The 12,472-nt window shown below is 36.8% G+C and overlaps 1 protein-coding gene across 1 annotated transcript in view; it reads right to left on the reverse strand.

The window, feature by feature from the left end:
* Positions 1–12,472, reverse strand: part of ITGBL1 (integrin subunit beta like 1) — a 228,345-nt gene that overhangs the window by 93,345 nt on the left and 122,528 nt on the right. Inside the window, exon 7 of the mRNA XM_081307804.1 lies at positions 5,093–5,239. Within this exon, the coding sequence (XP_081163930.1) occupies positions 5,093–5,239 (147 nt within the window). The remainder of the gene's footprint in view (positions 1–5,092; positions 5,240–12,472) is intronic.

Below are 12,472 nucleotides of genomic sequence, written 5' to 3' on the forward strand. Positions count from 1 at the left end.
TATCTAAATTGTCACTATCAGTGGGTGAAAAGAACCATTCTAATGCTCCCGATAAGAAGGTATATTGGTGCAATTTTTCTAGAGAATAAAATTCATCTGATCTTTTATATTTAAAAAATATAATCCATTTTTATTTATTTAGATCTATGCATTCCACATTCAACAATAAATACTAAGGATTTTGTGTACATGTTCTGCTACAGGAATATAAACTGTGGCACTGAATGAGACAATATGATTTCTATTATACGAGGATTGGTTACATTCTTTTGCTAAGACCATATGATGGTTACTATGTAAACATATAATGGAATATTATATAACCACTTTAATGATTTCGTATGATATTGTATTTGTAGCAGGGAAATATATTTATTATATATTTTTTAGAAAATAGCATACTAAAAGAACAAGTAAATTATCTAAAACAATAGTTCTGGAGTCAGTAAAACTGTATTAAGAGTTTGTATTAAAACTTGCACCTCTGATGTGAAATAGCAAACTGTTCTAATTTCTACTTCATTTTTCTGTAAAAAGAATAATAATTATACTTTTTCCTACTTCATTATGTTTGAGGAAAGCATAAAGAAATTTCATTCAATGTTCTTAGCATTCCACCTGTTGAATAAATTCACATAACTGCTGTTTTTAGAACAGCATAAATATCTCATTTGTAAAATGTATGCTTATATTTTTTTGATTTAGCTCTTGATCCTGATAACCTATACATACAGATATTAACCCCCAGTGTTCATGTGATCATCTAAATCATTAGGTTTATATGTAAATTTGTTGTGTTTGCCTGCCTGTTCATTTGTTTTAGGTTAACTATATTTCCTAAATTTTTGGAAGACAGTATCAGTCAGTAAGGAGTTCTGCTGCAGTAACAAAGAAATCCCAAATCACAGTTTCTTAAAACTACAGAAATTTCTTTATCATTCACATTAGAGGTTCTTGGAGGTCAGCAGAGCTTTCTGATAATGGTCCTGTTTCCAAAACCCAGGCTAAGGAAACAGCCCCTATTTCCAGAACTGCAAATCCTCAGGCCAAAGGGAAAAGGGGATTTCAAATGATGTTCTGCCTCTCAAAGCTTCTGCTTAGATAAGATAAACATCCTTTGCTCATATGCATTGGCTAAAGTCCGACTCATGCTCAGAAGAACCTCAGTAATAAAGAAAATGTATTTTTAAATCAAGAAGAGTTTAAAACTAATCTATAGCCTATAATAAGTCCATTAGTAGATGTTTCTGTTAGTTCTTTTCAGTTATACATAACATTAGGATTCATTCTGACATAATAATTATAAGAACATGGATATAATTTGTTCTAATTCAGTCCCCAGTACTTCCCAGTGCCCTCCTCCCTCCCACATTCCCTTCCCTATACTCCACTGATCTTTTTGCTATTTACTTTTAGTGTTTTTTGTTGTTGTTGTTGTTACCAAGGATTGAACCCAGAGCCACTGAGCCACACCCCCAGGCCTTTTTTATATTTTATTTAGGGTCTCACGAGGTTGCTTAGGACCTTGATAAATTGCTGAGGCTGGCTTTGAACTCATGATTATCCTGTCTCAGCCTCCTGAGCCGCTGGGATTAACAGTCATGTGTCACCACGCTGGCTAATTTTAGTTTATTTTAATGTCTTAAGGGTGAGATTAACTGTGGTATATTCACATATGTATATAGGAAAGTTAGGTCAGACACATTTGGCTGTTTTCCCCCTATACTGTTAGCAGAGCACCGATATGTGAATTTAGAATGTGATTTTCCACTCCTAATCTCAGAAGCAGAAACTAATAAATAATTTTATATGTACATGGATTATAGATGATCCATCATGAAATGATATCTGTAGGTAATAAGAAATGGAACACAAGGAATGATTAATAAAGAACTTAAGAGATCATATAATTTGTTTTCCTACCTTTGAAACATAATGCTCCCACTTAATCACCACTAGTGGAAGCAAGGAGTCTCAATTCATTTCTGGTAAAAAAAAAAAAAAAAAAAATCCATCACCTGACCTCTGCAGAATGTGAGAACAACCTACAGGAGGTTTTAGGCTTCTGGGCCTTTGTTTGTCTTTGGGCCCCAGCTGGTGAGCTGCTGAGGCTCTCAGGCTTGAGAACTGATGGGCCTTGTAATTGCTTTCTTCACTCATGTAACCACAGCTGCAGCGTTCATTCAAAAATTGCAAAACTAATCCTTTGAAAGTTTTCATGTTGGATGTTTGCTTCCAAACACCCAGTGCCAGTGAATTTGCAGATGTAGTTTGAAGAACTCCAAGGTCTCTGACCACTGGGTCTGAGCCCTGCACTGGCTTTCATAAATCCTTAGTTTTTATTCTCCCTTATTCTACCTTCTATTTTGCTCTGGTTCCCTGGAAGATCACTGCACTCATCAAGATCTCCTTTTCCCTATAAAGGAACTGGTGAAGTTTATCATTTATTTACAAAGTATTTCTCTGACAATATAGTCCTAGGCAAGAAATTTTTTTAAATTATTTAACTCATTAATTAAAGCATGTTAATCCATAAAAATCAAGATAGGATTTCTACTTTTTATAGGCTTAAGTGAATTTAATGACTTTTAAGTCAAAATTCTATACATGTATTCAACATCTTTTTGATAAAATATATTTTAAATATACTCCATTACTTTCAAATGATAGCTAAATAGTTACTCTTAGAAAGATAAGAGACCAATATGTGTTTGAAGATCAAGCCTTGTCAGAGTTTATTCAAGATCAATATGATGTCTACAAAAATGCTCTCACTATTGTTCTATGTATTAAAAAAAAAACTTAGAGACCAATGAAAACCCACTGGAATCTGTATACTAAAGTGATTTTCCATGTTTGAGAGGTAATGTATGTGCTTTCTCTTTCCTCATTATATAATTTATCATTTTGATCTTTAAATTAGAAAGAACTTTTGAATTTTGTTGCAGATTTTTTGGGGGGAGTTGACATAAGCAGATATCCTTATTGGTAAATAATATAAATATAGTATAGAAACTACTCTATTTACTTATACTATATACATAGCCACTCAAGATTATCTTATAGAAAGTGAGCCCTTTAACTTAGAAAATGCTGTAACGTATTAGACTTCCCTGTGCTTTATCACTTTAAGATGGTAGCAAAACTATATCTTTTCTCAAGTAAACACATCTGGAAAAGGTTCTCAAGACAAAATCTATTTTGAGATAAAGTTATTTTCTTTCCCTCCCTGCATGAAATTGTCCCCTATAGTATTATAAAGTTATGACAAGATAAACTGATTGATTTTAATAAGAAGAGACACTGATTGGGCTTCCTATGTCCATTCTTTTTCATATGACGAGGCACAATAGGTAAGCATTTTGTCAATATTAAGTTGTAATGAGAAATTGTTTGTTTTGCTGTAGATTGTAAGTAAGGGTAAATAATGTTAATCTGAGGGATGATAATTTTGATTTTTTGATACTTCAAAGCACAACAGGCATACACAGCACCATCTGGCAGAATTATTAAAGCAAGTGGAGAAATAGTTCCTCTCTGGATAGCTGGTGGAAGATGGGGCTAGTCAGAAGTACTTCTGAAATTAAAACAATAAATCCTTCTACCCATAACCTAGTATCCTATTTATAATCATTAGAGGAAAATATTGGTCATGAGAAAACACCTATAACACACACAAAAAAACTTTGGAGACTAGGGAGTTTTCTATATAAAGAAACTGGTAAGTAATAAAAAGCCAGGCAAGGACAAGATATGAAGAATTTGGAACTGTCACCGCTGATTGGATCATAAAAAGTTGCAACCATTTTAGAGACACCCTCATAACACTAAAAAAGTAACATGTGGTGTGATCATATGACTCAGCATATGGAATTCACTCATAGTATGCACCCAAAGAAATGAAAACTCATGCCAACACAAATGCTTTTGCATGAATGTTCATAGAAGCATCATTCATAAGGACCAATGAGTAAAAGACAAGCAATTATCTAAATATCCATCAACCGATGAGTGGATAAACAACTATGGGATATCCACACTGTTTAATATTATTAAGCCATAAAAATCCACCAAGTACTAATACACAATACAACACTGATGAACCTTGAAAACGTTATACTAAGTGAAAACATTATGTTAAGCCAACCACAAAAAGACTACATATTTTGTGATTCCATTTATACAAAATATCCAGAATAGATAAATCCACAGCAGAAAGTAGGTTGGTGGTTTCTACTGGCTGGGAGTGACACTATGGGGGAGTGGGTTTTCTAAAAAATGTCCTAGAATTAGTGGTGGTCGTTTCATAATTCCGTGACTATATTTAAAACAATGAGTTTTGCATTTTAGAAGGCTAAATTTCATGTTATGTCTTAATTTTAAAAAGTAGATTTTAAAAAGAGATAAGGAACAGAAAATTAAACTTCTTCTCCTTTCCTCTTTCTTAAACAAAAGTGTAATACCATCAATTAACAGTTCCTCTGGAAGTACATTTCATGTAAAGTTTGCTATTCCCATATGAAATGTGAATTTGTGTTTCTCATTTTGACAAAAAGAACAAACAAACCACTTTTCCTCTAGGTGAATTTTTCCTTCTGAAATTATGCTGCTCTGGTAGTAAGCACACATCTGAGTCTGTCTTCTAAAACGACAGCACCTGTTCAGGGCTGTTTATACAGTTCCTTTTCAAAAGCCAGCCATCTCCCAAAATAAGGGTAGTGGGTTTCACAAATGTCAGTGCACAATTGAATCATCTCATTCAAAAGCTTTAAGTAAATATGCAAACTGAACTTAAATAAAAGAGTAACATTGAACAGAATGAAAGGGAACTGAAACTGAGCAGTCTTCAAAGCTACAGACACTATGGACAGTGTGTATGTGCACGTGTGTACAAGCAAGTGCACATGTGTGGGTGGGGCGGTTGGGGGGAGATCTTTCACCATGTAATTCCCCTGGTCAGCGGTGGACTGGTTATCAGTTCAGATAACCAACCTTCTCTCATGCAAGTGCTCTTCTGTAAGACTCCCGTGAATGGTATTCCTCTGAAGCACAGGATTAGGAATCAGTGACAAGCCCCAGAGACCACACTCACCCCTTCCAGAGCAGGGCAGCTCAGCGCCTCCCTGACACTTGCTGATGCTCTCCTCAGCAGACAGCAGGCAGGAACGTGGGTGCTCACACTTCTTCCCATACCAGCCGGCTCTGCAGTCACATCTCCCACAGTCACACTGTCCATGACCTTGACAATGAGGGTAGGAAGAGAGAGAAGGAGAGTGCATGAAGACAATGAAGGCAGAATGTGCTTTTAGTTTCCATTCTAACCGTGGACGTCAAAAATGAGCCAGGATCGTCACTGGCGATATAAAAACATTACTGCAAAGTCACGATTTTCACAAAATTATTAATGATTGATTTATATTGATTGATTATGAGGGGGCAGAGAAAAGCAAGGACGACAGCTAAGACAAACAGTTCAGAGGGCTGTAACCTGGGAATCGTATACCGAGTATACCGAGTATACCGAGTTCCTGATAAATGGGATTCTATTGGTCTGTTGGGATCCAAAAGGAGTGGCTGATGGATTCAGTCATTAGTTCATGTGGAGAGGAGCCGTAGGAAACAGAAAACAAGTTAATTTTGAAGAAGGAATTCGTTTCTTTCTAATGAACCACTCAACTGATCTTTATTTATGAAGATCCCACAGAAAGGCTGGAGAAATTTAGAAAGCCTGAGGCACAGAGTGACAGAGGCAATGAAATCTAGAATTTGGGAGAAGTTGATCTGTTTTTCCCCAGTTTTACTGGGGCATAACTGGTAAATAAAAACTGCACATATTTAAAGTGTACCACATGAGGTTTTGATACACATATGCACATGGTGAAATAATCACAATCAGGCTAATTAGCATATCTCTCACCTCACACAGTTACTGGTGTGTGTGTGTGTGTGTGTGTGTGTGTGTGTGTGTGTAGAACCATTTAAAATCTACTCCCCTCACAAATTTCAAGTACACAATACAGTCTTACTCTGGTCACCATGTCATGCCCTAGTTCTCCAGAACGTGTTCATTTTATAATTTGGGGAGTTTGTATGCTTTGATCAAGAGCTCCCCATTTCCCTCACCCCTGCTTCTCAGTTAACCGCCCTCCTATTCTCTGTTTCTGGAAGTTCCGTTTCTTTTAGTTCTCACATGCATATAAGGGATACAGTACTTGTCCTTCTGTAACTGGCATATTCAAAGGTCCTCCAGGTTTATCCAGGTTGAGGCAAATGATAGGATTCCATCTTTGCTTTAGATGAATACCATTCCATTGTCTATATTTAGCACATTTTCTTCATCTATTCATCTATCAACAGACACTTAAGTTGTTTCTCTATTGTGAAGAATGCTATAATGAGCATGGGAAGGCAGATATTTGAGATAATGATGTTACTTCCTTTGGATACATACCCACAATATATTAGGTCATATAGAAGTTGTATTAATTTTTGGAAGAACTTCCATGTTTTTCATAATGGTCGTACCAATTTACCATGCCACCAACAATGTGTGTGTGTTCCCTTTTCTCTACATCATTGCCAACACACATTTTAACTTTTTATATTGGCCATTCTCACAGGTGTGAGGTGACATTTTATAGTGGTTTTGATTGGCATTTCCCTGATGATTAGTGATAGTCTGTACTTTTTTGTGTATTTATTGACCATTTATATATCTTTTTCAGAAAAAAAAAGTCTTTTCAAGCTTTCTGATAATTTTTAATTGGGTTATTTGATTTTTTACTATACAGTTGTATTAATTTTTATATATTTTGATATTAACCCCTTATTGGATCTATGTCTTTCAAATATTTCCTTCCATTTTGTAGGGTTTTTTTTTTCCATTTTGCTGACTGCTTCCTTTGGTGTCTCAGAAACTTTTAAATTTTATATGCTCCTACTTATTTATTTTTGCTCTTGTTTGACTGTGTTTTTTGTGTCATATTGAAAAAAAAAAGTTCACTATGAATCCCAGTGTCATGGGGCCTTTCAGCTTTGGGACTTAAGCTTGAGTCTTCATGCCATTTTAGGTCAATTTTTGAGTATGCCGCAAAATCAGGATCTGATTTCATTTTATTACATGTGCATAGCAGTTTCTCCAGTGCCATTTATTAAAGAGCTACCTTTCTTCCTGCTGTGTTTCCTTGATACAATTTTTATTGGTTCTTTTTAGTTATACATGACAGTAGAATCTATTTTGATATATTTATACAAGCATGGAGTGTATCTTGTTCTAATTAGGATCCCAGTCTTGTGGATGTGATGATGGGATTCACTATGGAGTACTCATATATGTACATAGGAAAGTTATGTCAGATTTATTCCACTGTCTTTAGATCATTTTCTTAATTTCTTTTCTGGATATTTTGTTGAAGCAAGACCTGATCTTCTGGAGTATCCACACTTCACCTTCTTCTGCCATTTACTAAGTACCACATGTGTATGAGGCCTTTAGCTAAAACCAGTAGCCCCCATGGAGTTCCCAGTCCTTAAAAAACAGCCTCGTAGATACAAAATAAGTCAGAAAAAAATATTAAAATTTTGGACACAGTTTGTAAAGAACTGTGATGAACAGTGTATAGTATAGCAAAAAACAACTCGTATTATCAATTGAATAGTGGGTCCGGCTCCTGCTTCTGCTAACTACAGAATGGGGCTACTCGTGAGACGTCTCTGAAGTTCAGTTCTAAATTTTTAAACAGAAAAATAATACCTTATCTATCCACATTTATTGAGAAGTACATGTATATCTTAAAATGCTACATGACAATGAGCTGCTGTTATTTTTATTCATTTGAGCCCACGCATGTAACCAAGTAGAAGAAAGCCTGATCATTTCTACTGAGCTTTTCTTAACTCCTAATAAACATCCAGATATTCGTCATTGCAGACAAAAACCAAGTAGATTTCTATAATTGTTGCAAAAATGCTTGAAGAATTTGAAGGCAATAGAAATAATGTACTTTTTAAAAGTCAATTGGGGCGATGCCGATGGGTGAGAACCCAGGCTGTTTGTCTTTGGCATCTGATTTAATGTAAATCATGCAGAATGGAAACTGGTCTTCAGTGAAGCCTGGTCCTTTGATCACCATTCTACGAGCTTTCTGGGATCACCTTGTAGTTTGAAGAAACTGGCAATCCATATCTACAGGAGCTTTTCCCCATTTATTAACCTTGTTCTTAAGAAAATTCTATAAAATCACAGGTCAAAGTGAGGTAGCATGTTAGAGGTCATTGGATATAAGCCTCTCATTGAATACCATATGCAATTCACTGAAGATTTCTTGAGCACCTACTATGAACAGATTCTATTCAACAAAGGTCTGTCATCAATCCTCTGACTTGGAGTTCATCATTTTAAAGAAATAAAATGTGATTACTAATAAATACATATGGCATGAATATGATCATTTAGAACTTCCAAGAGAATTTTTCTTTTATATATATATATATATATATATATATATATATATATATATTCTGTCCCATAGGTTGTTTGGTTCCGTGGCTTTTCACCATTTATCACACCTTATGAAGTTTCTTTTCTTCTTTCCAACCCGCATGCAATTTAGGACAAACACTGTGATCAGAGATAGACTGAAAATGCATACATAAATAACAGTTTTTAAAATCCAAACCTTTACCATTTACAGTGTAATCAATTTCATTGTTTAATAGAGCCATGACTTTAAAATGCTTGTAAACAAGAGGTTTCATTTCAGGGACAGTTAGGTGTCTTAGGAAGAGGCTAGACAAAGCATAGAACATATTGCCATTTGCAGAAGACTAGTTGACACTATAACAGCAAAACCGAAAAGCAGATTGAAGGAAGAAAAATCTTTACTTTTGGAAGTTTAAAATGGCTGTAAAAATCAGAACAAAACGTCTAGCAGAGGAGGGTGCCAGAAGTCTGTAGCTACCCAAGAGGAAGCCACCTGCTGCTGTGGCCCATCTGAATCCATGGCAGAGTATGTGGCTGCAAGAGGCTTCCCAACCCTGGGCAGGTAGAATGACACAGAAGCCTTGGGGGCAAAGGCAGGTGCTGAGCAAGGCCCATGACCAAGGAGCGCGGTCCCAACTGTGGAGCTGGCACACATGTTTGGGAGCAGTCACTTTCTATGTGAGCTCCATTCACACGTCGACATTTTAAAAAATTGTGGTAGAATAAACCAAATCGTCAAGATGATCAGAAGTTAACACAGTGAGATAGGTGTTCAGAGATAGAAACCCATTCAGTGAATGTCAAAGGAAGTCAGGTTAGCTGTGAAGGCCTTAATAGGTTTTAAAGGAAATGCAGATGCCCTATACTTGAAAGAAGAAATCTCTGGGAATTCTTTGCTTTTAAGTCTGGAGATTCCCTTTGCTTTCTTGTCACTCTGTTTCCCCCAGTCAGCTTGCCATTCTCTAAGCCCTTTCTCCTAAGGCCCTCTTATTACTGTACCTTTATTGTCCTATCCCTTTGCCACTTCAGTGCTTTGCTAAAATCCCGGGGGAACAAGGATGCAGCTTATAAGCTCCTAGAGCATTACTTCCTGTGTACTGACTGCCATGTCACCAATGTCATTGAGGATTGTTCCAATAAACCCATGCTGAACTTTCAGTCATTGTCAACTCTAAGCAAAGCTGAGTAGAACACGTATGTGTCCTTACTTATTCCGTGGGTGTGATGAGCCCTCATTGCCTGATTTCCCACCTCAACCTTGAACCTCAGTCTTTGCTTTAGCTACCCCAATCCTGTGGGTAACACCCCTGCCAACTGATGGCTGGTACACAGCAGGGCTTCATGAGATCAGGTTTCGGCTGTGCTTGGCTGTGGGATGAGACTTTGCTCTGAACAACCAAGTTTCAAGGTGGGAGACTACTGTGAGGTCACCCACTTCGACGTCCTTCACATTTACCATCAGGATTCAGTATCCGCTGAAAAGGACCAAGCTGAGCAGAGGAGGGACACTAAAATAGGAGTGACTTAGGTAAGCCACCCATAAGGAATGAAGTTCCTGAGAGCCACTGAACAGAGGATAACCAGCCGAAGGGAAAAAATAAGGGCAGGGGATGTTTTCTGAAGGCTTCATAACTTTGGGATTTTCTAAATCAACTGTCTCAATGAAGATCATGGAAGAAGCAAGTGTATAAGTAATAGAGAGGCCTCTAAAAATCTCATCTACCATAATTAAAAACAGTGTTAACAACAGCATTGCCTGACAAATACTTATTAAAGATTGACTGATGGGAGTTAAAACACATATATAATTTGGCTGTTTCGGTAATGAAAAATCATATACTACATTTTCCAAAAACTCAGTCATGTGTAATCAAAATAAATTTCAGATTGATAGAAATCCCACTTTAAGTGAAACTGCCCATTTTCTACAAAATCCTTCATGAAACTAAATCAGTGGAGTCAGAAAAGCAATTAGAAATACAAATTATTAATACCGGAGTCTGAAGAAGCTGTTGAACCAGAAATGACTTGGACATACCAGTCATTGCACCCAGATTCTGAAGCAGGTACTGAGCCTTTCAGAAAAGACAGGAAATCGTGACATAGCAATTTATCTTCTGGAATTATTAGTTCCAATTTCAATATAAAAGGTCTTCCAAAGAGAGAGCGGGGAAACATTTGGTAGGAGTAAAATCAGGAAGGTGAAAATGCTTGGTTTTGATAGAGAAGAGTTTAGACATGATAAGATGTATTCAGCATGAAAACCCTTCACATTGCCCTAGCATGTTACATCGGGGCGTTTATAAACAAATAATCAGAACAGCAAAAAAGAAGAAATTAGCAGATTTTTGTCCTTGATTTAGCTTTGCCACTATCCTCTTTGAGTCTCATCTCAATTTATCTTTCAAATGAACAGAATGAGCCAAAGGAAATTTTACCACATTGATTTGGGATGTAATGCTTCCATGCGTGTTTGTCAAATCTTTGTGATTGTTAAGCCAGGAGGAGTTAATTTCACCACTTCCAACAAGTATTCTTTAAGCTGTGTAGGCAGAGGATCAACAAAATAGAGATGAAAGATAGAGACTGATTTTGTTTATCCCTGATCACAAACATCAGAATTATTTAAATAAGAGACCCACTTTCCAAGGACCTACATGCATGTATTCTCTCTCTCTCTCTCTCTCTCTCTCTCTCTCTCTCTCTCTCTCTCACACACACACACACACACACACACACACACACCAGTGAAAGGGCATCCAGTGCTCAATCTTGGCAGGAATTGCTGACTGCCAACGTGGTTACAGGACTGTAATCTACACTTCCTGGACACTAGGGTTCACAGCATGACCGTCATCAGGTGGCACCCTGGCCTGAGATGACAGCAGCTAGACTTGCTCTCAGGCTACCCTAAGAAGGGTGTTGACAATAAACTGCAGTTTTTATTTATAACTATTGTGCTTTTATGATTTTGAAATATCAGCCCAGGACAAATTCAGCTGATTCTACTGCGAACAAACCCTTTCTGCTGCAGAGTATCTTTCTTTCTGTTTAAATAATAAAAATAATATAGCCATGAATACATATCTAATGTCTACAAGGAAGTGCTTAAAAAAAAAAACATGCTGGCCATCAATAGGGAAAAGCTTCAGGGAATAAATTAGACCTAACTAGTACTTTTGCTATTTTTAAAAATTCTATTCAATGTATTGATTTTCCTGTCAAGACAACACACTCTGAATATACCTAATCATTTCTATCAGTTTCTTTCCTCAGTGCTGTGGTAATCCACAATGATGAATTTCCCCACATAATACACTTCTATCAAATGAATCTATTTTCCAAACTATGCAACCCTAAGCCAAGATTCTTCTCACATACCCATCATTTTTGCAGGCAAGAGAATTTGAGAGATAAAGTTTAAGATCACACTATAGTGTATTTTTCCAATTATAGGATTTGGGATAATAAACCAGAGCAATAAAGCACCAGCAGAGATTCAGGATTTATTTCAGAATCAGGATGCAAATTGAGCATAACAAACAGAATAGTCAGTCCATCAAGCCATGGCTGGTCACTGCAGTGTGTGTGTGTGTGTGTGTGTGTGTGCGCGCGCGCGCGCGCGCGCGCAAGTCATGATTGCATGCAGGTGAATGGACAAACACACACAAATACCAAGTGGATGACAAACAAGAGGAATGAAAACAAAGGGAAAGAAAAAGGACTAATTAGGGGGCAGGAAGTGTGCTGCATCCTGTCTGACCCCATACCAATGAAGCCCTGGGTATATTCACATCTGCGTGAATTATTAATTAATGAATGGACAGAGTGAGCATGAATGAAGAAAATGAGAATGTCAATTAAAAGTCTCAACTTAAATTAATCCACCCAGAGATTTCCCTTGGACTTAAATAAAACCAATATTCACAGGATGGCAAGAATGGCAGCTAAAAATAAAACTGCATTTCATCTGGGCCCTATTTCATCCCA

The sequence above is a fragment of the Spermophilus citellus genome (genome assembly GCF_964194105.1).
Source record: "Spermophilus citellus genome assembly, chromosome: 1".
NCBI classification, from domain to species: domain Eukaryota; kingdom Metazoa; phylum Chordata; class Mammalia; order Rodentia; family Sciuridae; genus Spermophilus; species Spermophilus citellus.